Genomic DNA, 22084 nt, shown 5'->3' with positions numbered 1-22084 from the left:
TGATGATGATCCTTTCTACTATAGGCACAAGGCCTGAAATTTGGTGGGAGGGGACTAGTTGATTACATCAACCCCAGTGCTTAACTGCTGATACTTAATTTATCAGCCCCGAAAGGATGAAAGGCAAAGTCAACCATGGCGGAATTTGAACTCAGAGATCCTGAAGACAAACAAAAGGCCACTAAGCATTTCACCCAACATAATAACGATTCTGCTAAGCAATAACAATAACCCGTAGGTGGGACTCTGACAAGTGCTGCTACTCCAGGTCAGACCTGGGAACAATAGGGGCTAAGAGGTGGTTCCACACTCTTTATTCCTGAGTAAGAGATCTACAACCAGATGCAATTTGAAGTCACAATCAGGACAAGGGTATGACTTATTATTAGTCAATATATATTTTTACACATACACACTTTATATGCTGTCTAGTTTTAGCTTACTGAAAATAAAGAGTTTCCAATGTAGACAATATTGTTTAAATTTCTAATAAATTCACTTTATGATGAAGTACATAAAGTTTGCGTAAAATATAAATTTCTCTTTTTGAATAAAATAAATTTCAAGATGACTACATAATTTTTAAATTGTAGTATATTCATAAAATATGGAATCATGCATATAAGCACATGCACAGATGAAGCCTCTATATGGTTTTTTGACTCACTAGAAATAACAGCCAAATATCCCTCATATCATTTATTGTTCTACGGAAAAAAGGAAGGAAAGAAAAACATTGGATGATGTCTCATACACTGCGTCTAAACAAAAGATGAGATAATCACAGCTGGAAGATCTTTGGTCATAGTTTATATGAGACTCAATACCAACAGCAATGTACCCAGACCACCGCATTACATCCACTATACTGTTTGGTTCTCCATTAGATAGAGGTATGGTATATTTTGAAAAAAAGATCTGTTGATCACACCACCTAGTCATTTAACCAAGCACCTGTATACCATAGATCCTCTAGTCAATTAACTGACTCCCTGTGCACCATAGATCTGTTGATCAAAGCCGACCTGGATTTACCCAGTAACAACTCTAATGGATAGTACATTGAGGGTGCTTGAGCTAGTGCTTTGCACTCACAACTGTAAGATCATGTGTTTAATTCTTGAATCGGGTGATGCATTGTGTTCTTGAGCAAAAGACTTCAGCTCATGTTGCTCTGTGATTACTTTACTCAGCACCTGTTCAGGCAGTGTTGATTTGATGAAGGGAGTAAGCTTGTATGCAAACACTTGATCACTAGAAACAAATCATCTGTGCAGTTTGTTCAGCAGGCTTCAAGAAACTACCATTAAATTAAGAAAACGTGCACATCCACAAATAGTGACCTTCATGTAGTTTTGACTAGTATTTCAGGTTTAGAATGTCATCTGACATAAGTCAGTCCATGTAAGTTTTTCACCTGTTTCTGTTCAGGTCATTTAAGGTAAAGACTAAAGAACTTTAGGTCTGGATTTCTGAGACGAAATAGCAGAAACAGTAGAACAATAGATAAAAACTACCTTAGAGTGTATATTTATATCCCTTTACATTCTGAGTTCAAATTCTATCTAGGCTAATACTAGTTATGTATTGTTAATGGCATTGTGGATTATATTATTACCAATAGTCAGAAATAATCATAATGGTTTCCAATTTAGGTACAAGGCCAGGAATTTTGATGGGAAAACGACGATAGTTGATACCATTGATCTTAGTACTTGCTTGGCACTTTATCAAACACAGGATGATGAGAGGCAAAGTTGATTTCTGAATTGAAAATGTAAAGAGTAGGAAGAAATCCTGCAAAGCATTCTGTCTAATATTTTAATAATTTTGCCAATCTACCATCTTGATAAACAACAAGAATTATCATTATCATTATTAAGGTAGCAAGCTGGCAGAACTATTTAACATGTCAGACAAAATGCTTAGTGGCATTTTGTCCATCTTTACCCGCTGAGTTCAAATTCTACAGCTTTGCGTTTCATTCTTTTGGGGTTGATGAAATAAGTGCCAGTCCGGTACTGGAGTCGCTGTAATTGACTAGCCCCTCCCACTCAAATTTCAAGCTTTGTGCCTATAATGACAAAATTGTTAGCATGCTAAACCCTTTATAGGCGCAGGAGTAGCTGTGTGGTAAGTAGCTTGCTTACCAACCACATGGTTCCGGGTTCAGTCCCACTGCGTGGCACCTTGGGCAAGTGTCTTCTACTATAGCCTCGGGCCGACCAAAGCCTTGTGAGTGGATTTGGTAGACGGAAACTGAAAGAAGCCCGTCGTATATATGTATATATATATATGTATGTGTGTGTGTGTCTGTGTTTGCCCCCCCAACATCGCTTGACAACCAATGCTGGTGTGTTTATGTCCCCGTAACTTAGCGGTTTGGCAAAATAGACTGATAGAATAAGTACTACGCTTACAAAGAATGAGTCCTGGGGTCTTTATGTTCTGTGTTCAGCTTCTGCTGAAGTGGGTTTTACCTTTCATCCCATCTTGGTCAATAAGATAAGTACCAGTTGAGTATTGAAGTCAATGTAATCGACTTACCCCCTCCCCGAAATTGCTGGCCTTGTGCCAAAATTTGAAACCATCATTATTATTATTATAGGCAGTGAGCTGCCACAATCATCACTGCACTCGACAAAATGTTTAGCATTTCACTCTAAGTTCAAATTTCACCAAGATTGACTTTGCTTTTTATCCTTTCGGCGTTGACGAAACAAGTACCAGTTGAGCACTGAGGTCAATCTAATCTACCTCCTTCTCCCAAAACTGCTGGCCTTGTGCCTATTGTAGGAAGGATTATTATATGGCAAGCAAGCAAAATTGTTAGTGTGTTGGGCAAAATGTTTAGTGACATTTCTTTTGGCTTCTTACATTCTGAGTTCAAATTCCAACTTTGTCTTTCATCCTTTTAGGGTTGATAAAATAAATACCAATTAAGCATTGAAATCAATGTAGATGATATATAATATATATTGATGTCAGAAGCAGTATTAATACTGAAAGGTGATATTTATTCACACTTAAACGTGGATGTTCTGTTAAATCAGACTGTACTGTGGTAGATACCATGAGAGAAGCTCTCATCTTGGTTTCCAGTGCAAATCCATATTGAAGTGGAGATATATATTACCTCCCAATGTAATTGCCTTACCCTCACTTCTAAAATTGTTGGCAATCTGTCAAAATTTGGAACTATTATTATTATTTATTTAAGGCTGGATGAAATGCCTAGTGGTATTTTTCCCATTGCTATGTTCTGAGTTCAACTTTGCCTTTCATCCTTTCGGGGTCAATAAAATAAGTACCAGTTGAACATTGGGGTCAATGTAATTGACTCATCTCCTCCCCCAACATTGCTGCCTTGTGGCAAAATTTGAAACCATTATTATTATTATTATTGATGTTGAAGTATTCTGAACTATAGGTGTAGGAGTGGCTGTGTGGTAAGTAGCTCGCTTACCAACTACATGGTTCCGGGTTCAGTCCCACTGCGTGGCACCTTGGGCAAGTGTCTTCTACTATAGCCTCGGGCCAACCAAAGCCTCGTGAGTGGATTTGGTAGACGGAAACTGAAAGAAGCCCGTCGTATATATGTATATATATATATATATATATATATATATATATATATATATATATATATATGTTTGTGTGTCTGTGTTTGTCCCCCCAATATCACTTGACAACCGATGCTGGTGTGTTTACGTCCCCGTAACTTAGCGGTTCGGCAAGAGACCAATAGAATAAGTACTAGGCTTCCAAAGAATAAGTCCTGGGGTCGATTTGCTCGACTAAAGGCGGTGCTCCAGCATGGCCACAGTCAAATGACTGAAACGAGTAAAAGAGTAAAGAGAGAGTATTAAGTTCTCTTAAATTAGTATTTTAACTAAAATTTGATCTCTTAATCTCTGTTCCTGAGCCATTATATTTATGTCTGTAAACACGTATTTTAAAATAAATTTGTACTCATTAACCAGCACCTCCTTCTCCACTCTCTCACTAAGTACTGTAATAAGGCGTTTATCTTGACAAATGCTAGGTTATTTCTTTAGATGGGATAACAGTTGTCCGATATCAATTTCAAAAATTAAGCAGTTTAATGGTTTTTGGGAATGGTTTATGCTTGAACCCCAGAAGGCAATGTTGATTGGAGGAAGATTTGAACTGACACCAGGGTAGACAGAGCAGCGAAACCCAGCTCTGTCATTTACATCTACATACATACACTTCTCTCTCTCTTTCTTGCTCTTTGTCTAATTTTTGCTACAATTCCATCTAAATTTAATACCTTCCCCACTCTTGCTAAATCTAATTAATTTGTCTGGAAGTTTCCAGACAGCAAAATTAATCCTGTTAATGACCCCTTCATTGGAACCTCTGTTGTTCCCTCTTAGGCAAGGCAAGAAGAGTCTTTAAGGCACCAGCAAGAGTTAAAGCAACTTCGAGCCAGTTTGGAGGCAGAATATGAAGAGAAGCTCAATGTTCAGAGGAAGTCTTTAATAGCAGAGAAACAGGTAGGTTAACAACTTTATACTGAACATTCGTTTTCTAAGACAAAGTAGGGATGAGTGACCTTTTTTGTTCCAAGTGTTTTGTTTTCAGTGAACCCATTGCTGCTGTTAGGGCTAACCCTTTGATATTCAGATTACTCTGTCAAATGTAATCCTTATTTATTCATATGGTTTTGAATCAGTCAGGCATTATCTGAAAGCTTTGAGTGTTCAATAGTGTGATTGATGTATAGGGTAGGTGTGAGAGGCTGGATCTGCCCAGTTTGAATACAAAACAGAATATCTGGGCCAGGCATGGCTGGTAGGGACCAGTCTGTTGACCCACTTCTTGCAAGTCACACCCTTTTCCATTTCTTTGCCATCATCAGGCCAATGAAAATTCCTGGTGATTTCCTTGACATGTGCTGTGTGCTTGTCAAAGAATTTCAAAAGGAAAATAAAAGTCAGTTAGATCCAGAGAATGTTCCCATACCTGTATGAGTATAAAGAACTGGTACAAATACTGTAAATATTTTTGTCTGATCTACTCTTGATACTATAAATTTTTTGTCTTCATACCTCTTAAGTTCTCCCTAATTCCTCCAGGTTTTCTCTCAACAAGGGATAGGGATCTGTGTAAAATACTCCAGACATACATAGTCAGCAGTTAGTTTGGGGGATAAATGTTTAATTAAATTTTGATTGGATTTATTGACTTATTGTATTAATTATACATCTGGGATTAGTTGTCAGTGTTAGGGTTAATTTTATGTTCAACTCAGATGGAAGGGTTAACCTTATGTTGAGACTAGATATTAGAGGTAACCTTGTGTCTGTTCCAGATGTTAAGATTAACTTCATGTGAACAAGTTATGAATTAAAACACTTGCAGTAGACTTGAAATCCAGGTCTGTTGGTGGTGCCAGGTCTTGTGTATATTGCTGTCTGAACTCTTGAGGTGTATGTTGGAGAGAGAAAGAGAAGCTGTATGTGTGTGTGTGTATATACATACATATATAGACACACACTGTAACAATTTTCTATATACATATCAGCAACCTTTTCACCTCTCTCCCCACCATTCTCTGCTGTCTTTACCTCCGTATGGTCTCTGTACTCCCTTCACACCTCTTTTCCACTTCTCCCCAAATTTGTTGGTCTCTCAGCATCTCCCAACGTTTACCACTCTCTCTCTCTCTCTCTCTCTCTCTATTCATCTATACACAGGTTATCTTCAACCAAGCCCTAGCCAAACTCACTACTGAGAAGGACCAGACAAACAAGGAACTCCAACAACAGATTGAAGAATTGACTGCAAATATAAATGGTAACTTTGGTTTTTATTGCACTGTTCACCCATTTCTCTGGGCTGTCTCCAACTGTGTTCATTCACTGTCAACATCATCATCATCATTTAACGTCTGCCTTCCATGCTAACATCTCTAATTTCAATTTAGAACTATGTGATATCAAACTGTTTCATTGTCCCCAATATATGTTGGGCCAGTTCTATGGGTTACAATACTACCTCATGTCACCTCTACTATTCTTTAAAGCTTCATAGTTATATTTCACTGATGTAATTAGCCCACTGATTTATGATCTCCCATATAATTGTTATTAAGTATTGACCCACATGCCTATTAAACTGTTGCTATATTCCAAACTTCAATGTGTCCCTATTCCATTTCCCCACTGATCTTCATTGCACCATTGGCCTATGTTGACCCACCACATCGGTGCCTTCATGCTATGTTGTAACTCCTTATGTACTAACCCAATACTTGAATGTAGCCCATTCTATTTTAATGATCCATTCCACCCCACCACCCCTCTTTTTTTAAAACCTTATTTCTTAGTCAGAGATAGAAAAGTAGCACCCATGCCCTTTTATCTTTTCAGTGCTTCCAAGACTGTTGGAAGGTAACAAAGGAAGTTATCTTCTAAGACAGGGGTTTTCAAACTGTGGTCCGCGGACCACAGGGGGTCCGCAAGGACAAGACAGGGGTCCGTGGACAGCAAATACTTTTTATGGGCAATTTGATTTTATATATGTTTTTTAATCGAAATCTTTTAATTGACAATAAACCTATTTTGTTAAATACTGTTAAATAAATAAATGTAAAAATATGTTATTTTAAGCAAATATTTATGTATAAATTTCATAAACGTTTATAAGGTAAAGCCTGAAATATAAAGGGGTCCGCAAGTCAAAAAGTTTGTAATGTTTATATATTCACATTGTTTTGAATTTATCTTGTAGCCTTGAGATTGCAATTATGCGACTATATTTTTTTCGATGAACATTGTAAATAGGGGTGAGAGTTTGGATCTGGCTAGTTTGAACATAAAACAGGAAGAATATTTTGGCCAGATATAGCTGGTTTAAATGCTAAAGGGTGAAATATGTTGCCATATTACTGTATAGTAACACTAGTTTTCTCTTCACTCACAGTTGTGTAGAAACCCACTGTGTTGTTATTATCTGCTTATCCTTATGTTAATCTACTACACCTTATCTTTTTTTCACAGCAAAATCTTTTCTGTTCTAAATCATACCTTGTAATCCACTGCACTACATTGACCCTTTAGCATTCAGATTATTCGGTCAAATGTAAGGATTATATATTCACATTGCTTTGACTTTATCCTACATTATCTTGGAGTTTTGAGATTTCGATGTGATTGTTTATTTTTGGAATGACATTGTATGTAAGGTGTGAGAGGCCAGATCTGGATGGTTTTAACATAAAATAGGTAGAATATTTGGGCTGGTTATGTCTAGTTTAACCCTTCTACTGCAGGAATCAGATATATCCACTCAAAATTTCATTGACCTTTACTGTGGAAAGCAGTTTTAGATAGCAGTCTTATCTTTGTTGAGGAATGCCATGTCTGAAACTTTTTTCTTTTTACTGATATGTCAATTGTATTGAGACAAAGGGACTTGCAGAAAATACCATTTCTAATTTTTGGTAGATATTTCACATCATTATTAGAATAACCATGAAATTTGATTTCACAGTTACAGAGTTAACTCTTTTACCATGATAATGTTGCCCTTATGGTAGCATTTTACACTGTAGTGACCTACTACTCACCCATAACCAAGTAATGAGTAGATACTGCCTGATATTGCAATTCCACTTGTTCATTACTGCAATGTACTTCTCAGCAATATCTGGTACTCTCCTTCCCTCAACCTGCTACTGCTCTGAATAAACCACTACTCTGTGACACTATTTTGATTATTTTTTCAGATCTCAAACAGGAGGAGGAAGTGTCCAAACAAAACAATGAGGAAATCATTAAAGAACTCGCAGAAAAATTAGAGGAGAAGACGTAAGGCCGTCAATCTTTAAACTACACACATATTTACATATATATCATAAACAAACAGTTGATGTATGTGTCTGTGTGTGTATGTATATCGTTTGTAGAAATACTTAAATCTGGAGGAGAAACGCACTCTGAGATGTAGAGCAATTAATATTATAATGGGGTAGGCCGGTTTATGGAGTTCGCCTGAGACCTTTAAAGAGGTCTCAGGCTAGCAGTGTTTAGAGTCTGAAGATATGCTGTAAGGCTTAAACCCCTTATGATTGAGAAAGCCAGGGTAATGCTATAAACTGGCCTACTCTCCTATAATATATATATATATATATATATATACACACAGATAAATTAAATAGAGAGATATTATTGACAATCCAATAATTTATTTATATTATAATGTTACATGATATACTATGAATATAATATAACCAACAATTATTTAAAAAAAACATAAAAGGCCAACAAATTGTTTCGACTTATATACATTTTCTGATATACATGCACAATAACAGTTCCCTTATATAAAAGTCGGTGGAGGCGCAATGGCCCAGTGGTTAGGGCAACAGACTCGCGGTTTTGATTCCCAGACCGAGCGTTGTGAGTGTTTATTGAGCGAAAACACCTAAAGCTCCACAAGGCTCAGGCAGGGGATGGTGGCAAACCCTGCTGTACTCCTTCACCACAATTTTCTCTCACTCTTACTTCCTGTTTCTGTTGTGCCTGTAATTCAAAGGGTCACACTGTGTCACGCTAAATATCCGCGAAAACTATGTTAAGGGTACACGTGTCTGTGGAGTGCTCAGCCACTTGCACGTTAATTTCACGAGCAGGCTGTTCCGTTGATCGGATCAACTGGAACCCTCAACGTCGTAAGCGACGGAGTGCCAACAACAATGTATATAAGTCACTTTAGGGTTATGGTTTAAAGATAGACAAAATTCCGTGTGAAAAGACGTTTGGATTGTAAAAATTAATTCAAATGTCTATGTATTATGAGTGTGAGCATTAACTATTCAATCATACATCAATTACAATTAAAAAACAACAGAAACACTCTAACAGACAATACAACCAAGTAAGTGCAATCCACAACCATTGAAATCCACTTCATTACATCTCAAACATATACCAATTGAAACCCTTTCGTGTCCAAGATAGTCCCTCGTCACCACAACATACAACAATAAGATAGGTGTGTATATATATATGTATATAATTATCTAAGTCTTCCCCTATGTATAAATGCAACAAAAAATATATAAATAGTTACATCTTCAATACAACAACTCTCTTCTATTTATTTAAATTAATTGATATAAAAAAAAAATTATTGTTTAAATTAACTAATAATAATCTTCCATATTTATTGTTTTCTCGGAGGGATAATTCCATAGTAGAATATGTAAAGAAACCTAATAAAAATTTTCCTCGTTTACTTAATTTATAGTAGGGAGAATTTCGTAATAAACATTAATATAAACTTAAGGTTGAAAATGCGATAACCAAAGTACTCTGTCGATATACATTTAGACTGGTGAGATGGAGAGATGAATATATCCTCAAACTGGAAACTTGGCTTGAATGGTTGCAACAGAGTGAACTCTGCTAAAAGCACCCAAGGTGTTAAAGAAGGCAGTAGATTAAGTCTACCACCCATTGTTGAAAAAATGAGGGAGTACCCAAAACATACATAGCATATAATTTATTAAAGCTGAATGTTTATCTCTGTTTTTTCTTGAAGATCACAATAGCTTGAAGGTCAAGTCATGTGTTAAACACTCAGTTTAAAAACACACACACACACATATATGTATATTATACACTGCTGTCTACTTTCCATTCTCTTACTCTACCTGTCCTTTTCTCTCTCTTAGTCTGTTTCATAGCTTCCCCCCCCCTGTCTCTCCAACAGTCTTTCTCCATCCTCTGTAGATGTAGAGTGAGGCCAATGCAGTGAAGCTTTCTATTTATTCACAGTACCAACATTTTTCGTAGAATAAACCCTGGTAGTCAGGATTCATGTAGCCTAATGCAAGTCTTGATTGAGAAAACCCTTCATCAAAGGCTGAAATGCCTTTGATTAAGGGTCATCATATCTTTTCCCTTTTTTTTTTTAAATGGTTGAGTCGAAAGAGGAAGAACAACACCTATGATCCTTTCTCAGAGCTGCCATGAATGATGAGAGGAAAGGAGAAAGCTTGGGACCCGAGATCTCATCTCAATACTTGCCACAAAACTCTGCTAAAGGCACTCAAGACAAGTGGTCGTCTTATTTTAGACTCCAGGGTGTAATCTGAGGAAGGTTTACTTGCTATTTCTAGCAGGTTGTGTGAGCTCTTGCTCAGTACTGACCATGCTATCTTTTAGTCAGATGCAGTATGTCCTTCTTGTTATTTATACAGTCGGGCATGATTTGTTTGCTATTTCTAGTAAGTTTACTGACTACATAAATGATGGTTTCATCATCATCATCGTTTAACGTCCGCTTTCCATGCTAGCATGGGTTGGACGATTTGACTGAGGACTGGTGAAACCGGATGGCAACACCAGGCTCCAATCCAATTTGGCAGAGTTTCTACAGCTGGATGCCCTTCCTAACGCCAACCACTCAGAGAGTGTAGTGGGTGCTTTTACGTGTCACCCGCACGAAAACGGCCACGCTCGAAATGGTGTCTTTTATGTGCCACCCGCACAAGAGCCAGTCCAGGGGCACTGGCAACGATCTCGCTCGTAAACCCTACAAAGGCCAGTCAGAATTTTAGTGTGGATATTTGGGGCTGTGTTTGTACAACCATTAGTTGTGGACACAATGACAGTTCTAGAAAATATTTCAGTGGAAAAATAGATGTGTGTTTGCCTAGCTATATTGTCAGTAGTGCCAGCCACTCAGCACTTTCCCCTCTATTTAGTCATCAGCATTATACAAAACCAGTAGAGCAGACATCAGAATGCTTTTTAGTATTTACTTTTTGAGTTCAAATCCTAGCGGTTAACTTTGCTTTAATTCTTCATCATTGTTGCAGGGTTAGTAAAGCATCAGTCAAATACTGGAGGGGGATTTCATCGGCTTTGTCCCTCCTCCAAAATGTATAGCTTTGTACCAATGTTAGAAATCCTTGTTGTTATTATCTCTTCAGAAGCAATGAAGACAGACTGGAAAATGAACTAAAATCAGCCATTGCTAAGGTGGCTGCCACAGAAAGCAGTAATAGGAGGGTTTCATCTGAGGAGAACGCTGATGAAGGGTCAGTCCTTCTTTCTCTTACTCCTACTGTCACCGCCACCACCACCACCACCATCACCATCATTATCATCACCTTTATGCCAATGAGGGAACCTCTATGCAGTCACTCAGTATACTAGAAATAGCTACTAAATCTCACTGCTATCTCTAAAAAAAAGGCAGAAAGCAATGTAGTTGTAGGTAACCAAATAGGATGGTCATTACCGGAACACGTTTGATTGTAAGTGTACGTGTATAGGGCTGACCTGTTGTTAAACAACAATACTGGTACTACAAAAAAAAAAAAAAATATTTAACAAAATGAGACCCTGCAGATCTTGTCCCTGTCGGTCATCCATAACTGTTTTTGCTCAAGTGAAACTTTTTAGTCTTTGAAGAAATTTGAAGGAACAAGCTTCATCTCTTGCTGCGTGGAGTGCTTCGGTGTGTTATTTTGACAAGTTACCATGGTAACAGAGATCAACCAGTGACTCTGTTATTAGTTTCCATAGTAACTGTGATTTGTCAATTATGCTCATATGTGCTCTCTCTCTCTATATATATATATATATATATATATATATATATATATATATGAGAGAGATAGATAGATATGGGTATGTGTCCATAAATCTCTTCTTTGGTCTTGTGCACATATCATGAGATGTTTGAGTCCTGATAAGAATGTGTATCTACCATAGAGATGATGCTTATAGTCCAGGTTTCAGCTCCATAGAGAAGAATGCGAGCATTGTGAACTTGCAACTATTTAACTGCCAGCTGTTTACGAAGGGTAAGCTTTGCTAGTCATTGCTATCATGCTGAACACTGGGTCATATCAGATGTTACTTCTGCAGCCTAAAGGAGAACAAAGACTATTCAACACATTGATGTTATTTGCAACACACAGAACCTGAAATTGAGGACCTACCAGAGCTAATCAAGGATAGAGCTTTCTGGTACAGTCAAATGGCTTCGTTGCAGCTGTTTGAAGAGAGCTATGTAGGCTTTCAGTACACTATTCACTATCATGTCATCAAAATCATCATTGTCATCATCATGCTTCAGTCAATGATTTCTGTATGGAGAGACATGTATATTGGAGTGGGCATATGTAAAACGAAGGGAGATGTGTGAGGCATGAGGAAGCTAGTGGGGTTGTAGTTAGATCCACAATGTCCTGCATGGCCAGTATTGCTCTTGAGAAGGATAACAGAACAATGATTGGTAAATTGTAGAGGGAAGCAGAGGGGGTGTCACATGGATATGGCAAAGGTATGTCAAGGAAAACAAAAAGAAAGAAAACGTCTAGTGACATAAAATAGTCACTGCATGGTGAGGAGGGTCACACCTGCTGTTGGTTGTTAAGCAGAGGAAAGAGTTGTGGGTATACTAAGGGGTGGAATGAAAGAATCCAGACATTCTCAGAAAGCATCAATGTTTATTGGCAATATAAGAGGGAGTAATGATGATCAAATCAGTGATCTGCAGGTGACAACCAAGGAAGAAGACTCCCCACAAACTCTGTGTGTGTGTGTGTGTGTGCATGGGTTGGGTGGAATTTCGTTGAAGCAGACTTTTCTACAGCCAGATGCCCCATCTGTCACCAACACTCGCCTGTTTCCAAGCAAGGTAATATTTCTCCTGGCCAGACATGTCTTCCATGGAGGACTGGAGACAATGTTGCTTGTCTGATAGTGATGTTTCTTTACAATCGTCACAGATCAAAGCAAGTTAACACACACATATACACAATGGGCTTCTTTCAGTTTTTATCTACCAGATCTACTCACAAGCTTTAGTCAGCTCAAGGTTATAGTGGAAGACACTTCCCCAAGATGCTATGTAGTGGACGGAACCTGAGACAACACAGGCAGTAAGCTTCTTACCCACACAGCCATGCCTGTGCACATATATACATAGGTGTGTAGTAACGCCGTGCGCATGCGTAGTCTCACGCATGCATGGAATTCAACAACCAAGCTTTCCCGCTTCATTCTGTCTCTTTCTTGCTGGCCAGCGATTGAGCAAGGACGTGTTTAGCTGTCTCTCTCCACCTTTCGAACTTACGCTAGACAGCTCACTCACATCTACATACCAACGTCCCAACAATCATGCTCACACCCACAGAAGCTGTAACAACAAACAAGAGCTAAAGATGTATATATTAACCACCTTAATAAATGTTGTTTAAGTTGATAGTTTGGAGTTCAGCGTTCCGTTAATTCTTAATTTTATATAGGAAAGTCAGGTATACATCTAATGATGTATAACCCACTTTCCTATAAAGTGGTGACCCCGACGTGATTCAAACACGCAGCCCGCTGAGCTACAATAACCCACTTTCCTATAAAGTGGTGACCCCGACGTGATTCGAACACGCAGCCCGCTGAGCTACAATAACCCACTTTCCTATAGGTGTATATGAATTTAGGTGCAGGATGGCTGGATAGTTAAAATGTTTAGCGTGCAACTGTGACCTTAGGTGCAACCACACTGCACAGTACCTGAGCAGATATTTTCTATTGTTGCCCTCAAGCTGACCATGCGTTATGAATAAAATTTGCAGATGGAAACTGCAAGGAAGGCTATCTTATGTGTATGTGTGTGTGTGTGTGTATATATGCACGTGTAAAAGTTGTCATTCTTGTTGAACATTTTGTTCTGTCACTTTGCACTCTAAAAGTAGTGAAGTTTAAAAAAAAAAACTCTGTTACCTGTAAAATAGGAGAGAGATTTTGACCGTAAAAATACTAGCTGCATAAGTAACTTTGCCAACATAGGTACATACTTATTTAGGCAGTATTTTATACTGATCAGGTGAACACAGTATGTTAGTTATTTAGGTTTGTAAAATAGGAAACAATGACCCGTGTAGCTGAATAGATGACCTGTATCTTAATCCATAATGCAGTGGGATAACATAATTTTATTGTGTTAACATAAGACTTGTACAGTATTGCAGTGAAAAAACATCACTGATGTGAAAACTGCTCTCCTAAACAGCTCTGTCCCTATATTAAATACCCGTCAGACTTGGGGATTGAGGGTGTAGCAATGATGTTAAAAGAAGTAAACCTTCTGAGTTTAATCCTTTATATAAAAGAATAGAAACAACAAAATGAACCGACTAAAATGTATTCATACAAACCACACCATTGTTTTCACATCCACTTTTCCATGTTAACATGGGTTGGATGGAAACATTGCATGATGCTGACAACCATCACATGATGTTTGAGATTAGGAGACCCTAGTAGTTATTTTTTTAAAATTTGGCATTTATTCTACCAGTCTCTTTTAGTAAACTGCTAAGTTACAGGGACATAAACAAACAGATATTGTTTGTCAAGTAGTGGCAGGGGACAGACAGAACAACAAACACACACGCATACATATTTATATATACATACACAATAAGTTTCTTTCAGATTTTGTCTACCAAATCCACTCACAAGGCTTTGGATTGACTGGGTCTACAGCAGAAGACACTTGACCAAGGTGCCCTGCAGTGAGACTGAACTTAAAATCATGTGGTTGGGAAGCAAACTTCTAACCACACAACCACCGTATAGAGACAGAAAGGTTGAGCAGGAAGTGGTTTATGTTGTTTTAGTTTTAACTCCATTCAGAACTATAGATGTGTGTGCATGTGGTTTATATCTAGTTGAACACCTCTACAGTGTAGCTTAGCACTACCACTACTTTCATCATCACCACTGCCATCATAATATCACCATCACTCACCATTCCACTATACTTGTTCTGTTGTTCATATTGTAGATATGAAGAAGAATCTGTTGATAAACTGAAAGCTTTGAAGAAGGTAAGCCATATTTTCCCCTCTCTTTCTTGACATACTCCAAATTACACTACACTCACTCTCCTTGGCCAATCTTCTTTCTCATCACTCCTTCATATTTTTTTTCACCTTTACTCTATATTTCAGACAATCCGAAGTAAAGATGAAAGAATAGAAAAACTGCAGTCAAAAGTGGTAAGTAGTATAGTAATAGTTTCCCCATATAGGCACAAGGGTTGAAATTTTGGGAGATAAGATTAGCCGATTGTATCAACCTTGGAGAGATGACCATAGCAGGATTTGAACTCAGAAAGAGCCAGAAGAAATACTACAAGATATTATTATGTTTGGGAGGGAGTGTATTTGGTCATATTGATTGGAACTTAATTTTCCAACGACAGAAGGATGGCGAGTGAAGTTGATTTTAGCCAGATTTGAACTTGGAATGTAAAGGGGTGAAAAATAAATACAAAAACCACTTCCATCCATTGACTGTTTAATAATGATGACAATGATATTAATGATCATCTATTAACATCTGTTTTCCATGCTGGCATGGGTTGGATGGTTTGAAAGGAGCTGGCAAACCCGAGCACTGCATCAGGCTCCAATGTCTGCTTCAGCACAATTTCTATGGCTGGATGCTCTTCCTAATGTCATTCATGCTGACAATAAATAACCAGCAACTAGTTGAACGATCAGTGCTACTACAGAATGCAGTAGTAGCACTGTAAAGTCGACAGATGTTTTGTTAGTTCAAAGTACCGAGTTCAAATTTCCTGATGAAGAAAACCATTTTGTTTTGATCAAAGAATCCTACTTCCATAGATATCAGAGGTTGCTATCTATTTAATCTTGTTCTTGGGGTTTTGAGTTCAAATCCTGCTAAAGGTAACTTTATCTTTCATGTGTGTGTGTGTGCAGCCTGTAATATACAGTCAGCTATAGTTAGTTGCCCCATGCAAAAAAAAACAAACTCTGGATCTCAATATTAGAAACTCCTCAGTCCATCTTCTCCGCCAACCGTTCCTGGCTGGATTCTCAATCTTGGTGTACTCCTAGGTCTCCTACCATATGGCTTGAAGCCTGCTGCAACATTCTTATATCTCCATAGTATCAGAGCTCAAGTAGTAGCTCAATCTGGAGAGACTTCCTGATCTCTGAGCTATGCACCCTGTCTAGTAATGTTATTCCAGAGATCCTTCAGAGGAACCCTATTTCAACTGGTGGTATTCATGATCATATTCTTTCAATTATTGCCCATCATTCATCACATGGGAACCAAATTGAAGATACTAAGTTTGGCTTTTTTACCAACCTCTTCTCTTCTCACAACTGAATGCTGGAGCTGTTGCATTACTGCAATTCTCACATACAATCCAGCCCCTTGTTAATTAATCATCAACATGACCCCATGTTACTTAAACTTCTGGACCTGTGTCAATGATGTTCCACTAACATGCAGGGAGCCTTGGGAAGACTTTATTGAGAGGACCAATGTCTGTCATTGCAACACTAATTCTCATCCTTGCTTTGCAGCACTCAGCAGCAAACCAACAACAATCATTTTTAATCCTTGTGGAAGGTCACTAATTTGCAGGGGACATTATTGACCCTAGTTTTTGACTTAATTTATTGGCCTTGGAAGGATGAATGACAAAGTTGACTGAATTTAGACCATAAAGAGAGAAAGGTCACAACTTCTATCTCACAATCCATCGGCCTTAATAATGATCTGCAACTGTCAGTCTAATTCACTGTTAATTATGATGTTCTTGTCTTTCTTCCAGATGGAGTTATCCATGAGTGCCAGTGTTTTTGACCAAGATAAAGTTTCCATCACAAGGTCAGTTACTCATTTTCCTATTTCACCCCTGTTGGAGCCCATATTATCTCTCAACAATATCCCTTCCCCACTCATGTTTTAGCCCACTTTATCATGACAGTTTCCTAGCCCCCATGTTATTGTCTACTTTACAAGTGTCTCCTTCTCCATTTCATATTTCAGTCTTCACAATACTGTGGTCCACTTTACCACAACAGTTCCCTCTCCCCATCTCCATGTAGTCCACTTCATCCTCTGATTCATCTTCTCTGTCTCTGTGTAGTTTCCAGTCTGGAGACCTGGTGCTGCTCTGTCTGGATGAGGAACATGGACATTATGTAGTATTTACTGTAGGGAACACTTTACATTTCCTACACACAGACTGTCTTGACAACCTAGGGTTGCGATCACGTAAGTTCAGATCTTCTTCATACCTTGTTATAAAATAATCTTGTAAACTGATATCTCATCTCCTCTTCTCCCTCTCTCTTTCTGTTAGGTATGAGTACACCCCGTGAACCCTGGGTGTTGGGAATTATCACAGACAAGGAATACTGCATTGCTAAAAAAGTAAGTTCCTAATCATTCTTCTCCCTCTTCTCCATGGTTTTATCTACAAAACATAATCTTACATGTTTTTGTTCCTGCATTCTATTTTCAGTACCAGAATCGGTATCGTGTACCAATGGGCACCAAATTTTACCGTGTACGAGCTAAACCCTGGCCAAAGGACCCACGGCTGACCAGAGAAAATAGTGGACAAGTTCCGTCAGTGCTTGGCTCTGTGGGCAGCAGTCCTCCCGCTTCATTAAGCAGCACCACCACTACCACCACCAGTGGCAGCACAGCCTCCTGAAAGAAACTGCTTTGTCTTTTCCTTGCTGAGGATGAGACTAATCCTTTCCAAGAGATTCCATGAAAACAATGCAGCAGGTTCCTCATGCTAGGGGTACCTTTTATTTTGTGGTTGCTCTACCACTGCCTCTTCTTGTCTATCTTTCTTTCTCTCTCTCTCTCTCTCACACACACACACCTGCTGCAATGTAGTGTTGCCTGTTATCCGCTGGTCAGTGACTTGTGCAGTGGTTATTTTAATTGTTGTACAGATTTACATATAGTTATTCTTAAGCTGAAAATAATAAATAAAATCAATACAATACACTTTGACATGTTTGTTTAGTTTTATATCTGAAATGAAACGATGTAACTGAACAGTGTAGTAAATTCATTAAACTTGTGTTAATCATAAAACCAAAACTGGGGGCTCTTTTTGATTCAGGTGAGAATTTTGTAAAGACGGCTTCGGATCTGTTGCATCTCTTGCTGGGTCTACAATGGAAAATAAAAACTAAAGGTTTTCAAAGGGAAGAAATAATGAAGGTAATTCCCCTGTCACCCACCTCCATGTGTGCAATAGTCCTTGGATGTATTAGTTAGATATACAGTAAACAAGTCCAGGATGTGGTACTATACTATAAGCCACATTGTTTATAGCATAGTAGTGTGTATCTTAGCAAGTGACTTGAGCTTGTTCCAGTTTTCCTGACTGAACAAAAATTCCACTCCATCCTTAACATTTGAATAGCTATTTTTGTCATTTAACATCTGTTTGTTGATGATGATAGTAGGAAGTACATTCACTCTGTTGTAAAACCAACTGTTCTAACAAAAACTATCCTACCTATGGGAAAATGGATGTAATAGAATAAGTGTTGTTTGGGTTTGTATTGTTAGCACAAGGTGGGAGATGGTGTTATTTTATTATTTTAGTTCTTAGGACAGCTGAATGTCAAACTGAAAGCATTTTAGCTAACTATCCTATTTTGAATGAGTGGCTCTATTCTCTCAAGAGACAATAAAACTAATTATCAGTACTTTGAGTTCAACTCAATTACATATTGATAGCTCTATGTTAATGTAGGAACCTTTGTAATTATTTAAAAGATGTCTCCCAAAAAAGACTTGACTGATTGGCATGAAGTCACTTACCCAACACAAAATACCTGTTGACTAGAATTTGAAGTGCCACCTCACTCTGATACTTTTACTAATACTACAGTGAGATTCCTTGTTTTTTCTACATTTGTTCAAGAGCATGAACAGTATTGATCTCATAGGTCTTGGAGAACTAGCAAAGGCCATGGGCAGAGTCCATGGCTCCAGACCAAACCAAATTTAAAAAGAGAGGAAGAAAGTATGTGTTGAGTGACATACAATGTGATTAATGGTTGGTGTGTTCATACTAAATTGTTTGTGTCTTTTAAGTTTTGTCTCTGTCAGGATTAACATTGTATTTCTGCTCTCCAAGTTCCTTAAAATACCAATAATATTCTGTTGGTCAACCCCAGTCCAAAGCATTGCAACAAAGATTTATCTGTATCTCTTGTAAAGAAAAAAAAAAAGAGTTACTACTTACAGCGTCAAAAAGAAATTTTTTCTGCAGTTCAGTCATTTCAGTTTTCAGGATATTTCTGACTTCAACCTGGAGAAGCAACACATTAAATGTTTATTCAAAATGCATTTGTTTCAGTTTTTATTGTCTTCTTTACTTTCAAATTATATATATACTAAAGGAAAAATTCTTTGTAGTTGTATTACTAATTAATCTATAGTTTAATATATAATTAGGGTGAAAACAGAATTAATGTGTGTGATTAAATTGTATATTTTATGTAGAATGTTATATAAGACATCCATAGAAACCATATGAGAATTTATTCCTGTTCTATGTAAAAACCATGTCTAGTTTTGGCACATTTTTTTTTTCTGCAAGTCACTTAACAATTAAGTATAACAGGAAATGTTTATAAGTACAATATTATTCTAGACCAAGACTGAAGAGATTTAAGCATAAATATATTTTCATATGGACTTGTTTGTTTGCCATATTATATAGAAACAAGGCTGGCTGTACAAAACCTTTAAGCATGGTTTTTCTGTTAGGTAGGATTACATGTATATTTTAAACATGCCTGTAATACATATTAGCCTTAAATATATGTGTTGATATGTATCAAACTTATGTTTACAAACAAAGGATCTATGTACTGGCAGTAAGCCAGAACTCTTCAAATGAAGCTTCCAGGTTTACACTCTCTTGTCACTCACTATCAAAAATGTAGTGAACCAGAAACTTGACACCAACAATAGTTTTGTTCACCAATTCTGATAAAATAGGGAAAAAAATCACACCCAGCCATCTTAAAGGAAGACTCATTAAATAATGTAGTCCCACTTGTGTAACAAAAATGAGTCGCTGGTTATGACTGGAGCACTTTTGATCAGAGATCAGCTTTAGCAGGACTTAGCTGAGACTACGAAAGCTACTTCCTATGTCTACTCACATATATACCTCAGCTAAAAAAGGAACTCTGTTAGATCTTCCTTGAATCATATCCTACAGCTTTATTAAATAAAAAGAAGAGAAGTATTTCTGGAAAAGACAAAAGATGATCACTTAATTCTTGAAGCTAACCCAAGGTTTATCATTCTTACATCTATTTTTTATGCATGCATGCTTCTTCTCCAGTATAGTGTCATGCCATTTGTCATAATCAATTATCATTATCATCTTTGTGAGGTTCAAGCCACACTTAAAAAAAGCAAAAGCATTCTAGAGCCAGTACCATTCTAATAAGTACTAGAGCTAGTCAGCTGCTAAGTTCTAGTTAACCAGACCAACAATTGTCAAACTGCCAGCAGCAAGTAGAAAGTCAACCAATCAAACTAATATATCACTAAGTCACTGAACAATAACAAGTTAGTGAGTTAGTTTTCACAACTACCATTCAACTGTAGATACACTGACTTCTCAACAACCTCGACAACACTGTCTTAAATTAGCAATCTAAAATACTCAGGATTCGACAGAATAAAGTCTGTATTATGATATTTTCTTAGCATTTTCTATTCAAGTAACTTGTAGCTAAATATACTGGGCAATACAAAAGTTTGAAAATCTGCTTCGTTTGTATTGGATTGGTGCATATTTATTGTGGCTTTTTTTTTAACAAATTTTATTCAACAGAAACAATAACAACATGTAACAAAACATCTTTAAATGATTGTTCCGGAGCATAGTCACCATCTCCTTCAATTATTGCTTCTCATTTGCTTCGTAGACGGTCAGACTGTCATTTAAAGATGTTTTTGTTAAATATTGTTATTGTTTTTGTTGAAAAAAGCCGCAATAATTATGCACCAACCCAATAAATGCATGCATTAACATTTTTGTTAATGTATTTTTGCTTAAATGGATAACCTAACAAAGGTGAAACTCAGAGTAGACTCAACTTTGATGTAATAAATAAATAAACATATACAGTGAAGTCATAAGAATTTATAAATTTTTAAGAATGTGAAATAATTCTTTTGGAACAGTGGATCTCAAAGCCCATAAAACTGTAAATACCAGCATGTAAATGTTTATAGCTTTATGTGCTTCAAGATCCATTGTTCCAAACCGAGTTACACATACATTTATATACAAATATATATGTATAGATATATATCAAAACACATATATACACACAAATATTAATAGCTAGCAGGGGCACAGTATTTTGTTTTGCAACCATAGTAAACTATCAAATATAATAAAGGTTTACAAGTCAACATTGTGCCTTACTTTAGTGTTAGTAGTGCAATGTTCTCATTTTTAAGTGTATCTCTACACATTTTCAATAGAATTCAGAGCCAACACCAAAAGTTATGTTTCATATCTGAATACATTTATGTAAACAATGTGATCGAAGAAAGGAAAATAGGTAACGTGTGTGTAAAGCATATTTCAAGAGTTATTGAAATATGCATATACACCCATTATTGTTTCTGTCTTTGATTGCATTCTTTACATAAAAGTTATGGCATTTTGTATGCAGATAGTCATAACTTTCAGTGCTAGCTCTGAATTTTATAGAAAATCTGTTTAGTTAGATCTAAAAATAACACTCATATATTTATAGGTGTATATATATATAGATGTGTACCTTACTTTCCGAGCGTTAAACTAATACATCTGTTTGTTGTTTACACACCCAACTTCGTCGCCTCTTGCAATTTGTGGCACTTGGTGAAGAATGGAGTTTGATTTGGCAACCCTCATTTGCACCTCCTGCCGCGAGGTAGGTTCATCTAGGACTCTCAACAGGAAGAGGTCTAGCTTTGATTTAAAAAACCCTACATCTACTTTGTGCAGGTTCCTCAGGCTCTTTGGGAGAATATTAAAAAGCTGTGGGCCCCTGAAACCCAAACTGTTGCAGTAACTGGTCCTGAAGCGCGATGGCATTGCTGGGATCTTTGGCACTATGCAGTGTCGTCCCGTTCTAGCATTGGTGTAGCTTTCAATGCCAAAATTTGGCACAATTCCTTCCAGGATCTTCCAGATGTATATTACTGCATAC

The 22084-nt window shown here is 37.3% G+C and overlaps 2 protein-coding genes across 9 annotated transcripts in view; one reads left to right on the top strand and one right to left on the bottom strand.

Annotated features, from left to right (window-relative positions):
• Nucleotides 1-17849, top strand: part of LOC106874584 (RB1-inducible coiled-coil protein 1) — a 121680-nt gene extending 103831 nt beyond the window's left edge. Inside the window, exons 17-26 of one of the 3 annotated variants that reach the window (XM_014922371.2) lie at nucleotides 4401-4520; nucleotides 5724-5823; nucleotides 7757-7838; nucleotides 10973-11077; nucleotides 14839-14881; nucleotides 15005-15052; nucleotides 16648-16703; nucleotides 16966-17093; nucleotides 17182-17252; nucleotides 17344-17849. In XM_014922371.2, the coding sequence (XP_014777857.1) occupies nucleotides 4401-4520; nucleotides 5724-5823; nucleotides 7757-7838; nucleotides 10973-11077; nucleotides 14839-14881; nucleotides 15005-15052; nucleotides 16648-16703; nucleotides 16966-17093; nucleotides 17182-17252; nucleotides 17344-17538 (948 nt within the window). In that variant the 3' untranslated portion in view covers nucleotides 17539-17849. Of the gene's footprint in view, nucleotides 1-4400; nucleotides 4521-5723; nucleotides 5824-7756; nucleotides 7839-10969; nucleotides 11078-14838; nucleotides 14882-15004; nucleotides 15053-16647; nucleotides 16704-16965; nucleotides 17094-17181; nucleotides 17253-17343 lie in introns of all 3 variants that reach the window. The other 2 variants (XM_014922370.1, XM_014922372.2) reach the window with 2 other exon arrangements.
• Nucleotides 17845-22084, bottom strand: part of LOC106874583 (putative mediator of RNA polymerase II transcription subunit 26) — a 235200-nt gene continuing 230960 nt past the window's right edge. For all 6 annotated transcript variants that reach the window (XM_052970258.1, XM_052970262.1, XM_052970259.1 and 3 more), the window contains 2 exons: nucleotides 19099-19164; nucleotides 17845-18011 (listed from right to left, as the gene is read on the bottom strand). In XM_052970258.1, the coding sequence (XP_052826218.1) occupies nucleotides 17958-18011; nucleotides 19099-19164 (120 nt within the window). In that variant the 3' untranslated portion in view covers nucleotides 17845-17957. The remainder of the gene's footprint in view (nucleotides 18012-19098; nucleotides 19165-22084) is intronic.

Source organism: Octopus bimaculoides, chromosome 8 (assembly GCF_001194135.2).
Source record: "Octopus bimaculoides isolate UCB-OBI-ISO-001 chromosome 8, ASM119413v2, whole genome shotgun sequence".
Classification (NCBI taxonomy): domain Eukaryota; kingdom Metazoa; phylum Mollusca; class Cephalopoda; order Octopoda; family Octopodidae; genus Octopus; species Octopus bimaculoides.
Note: the sequence above shows the minus strand (reverse complement) of the source record. Positions and strands in the feature narration are given on the sequence as shown.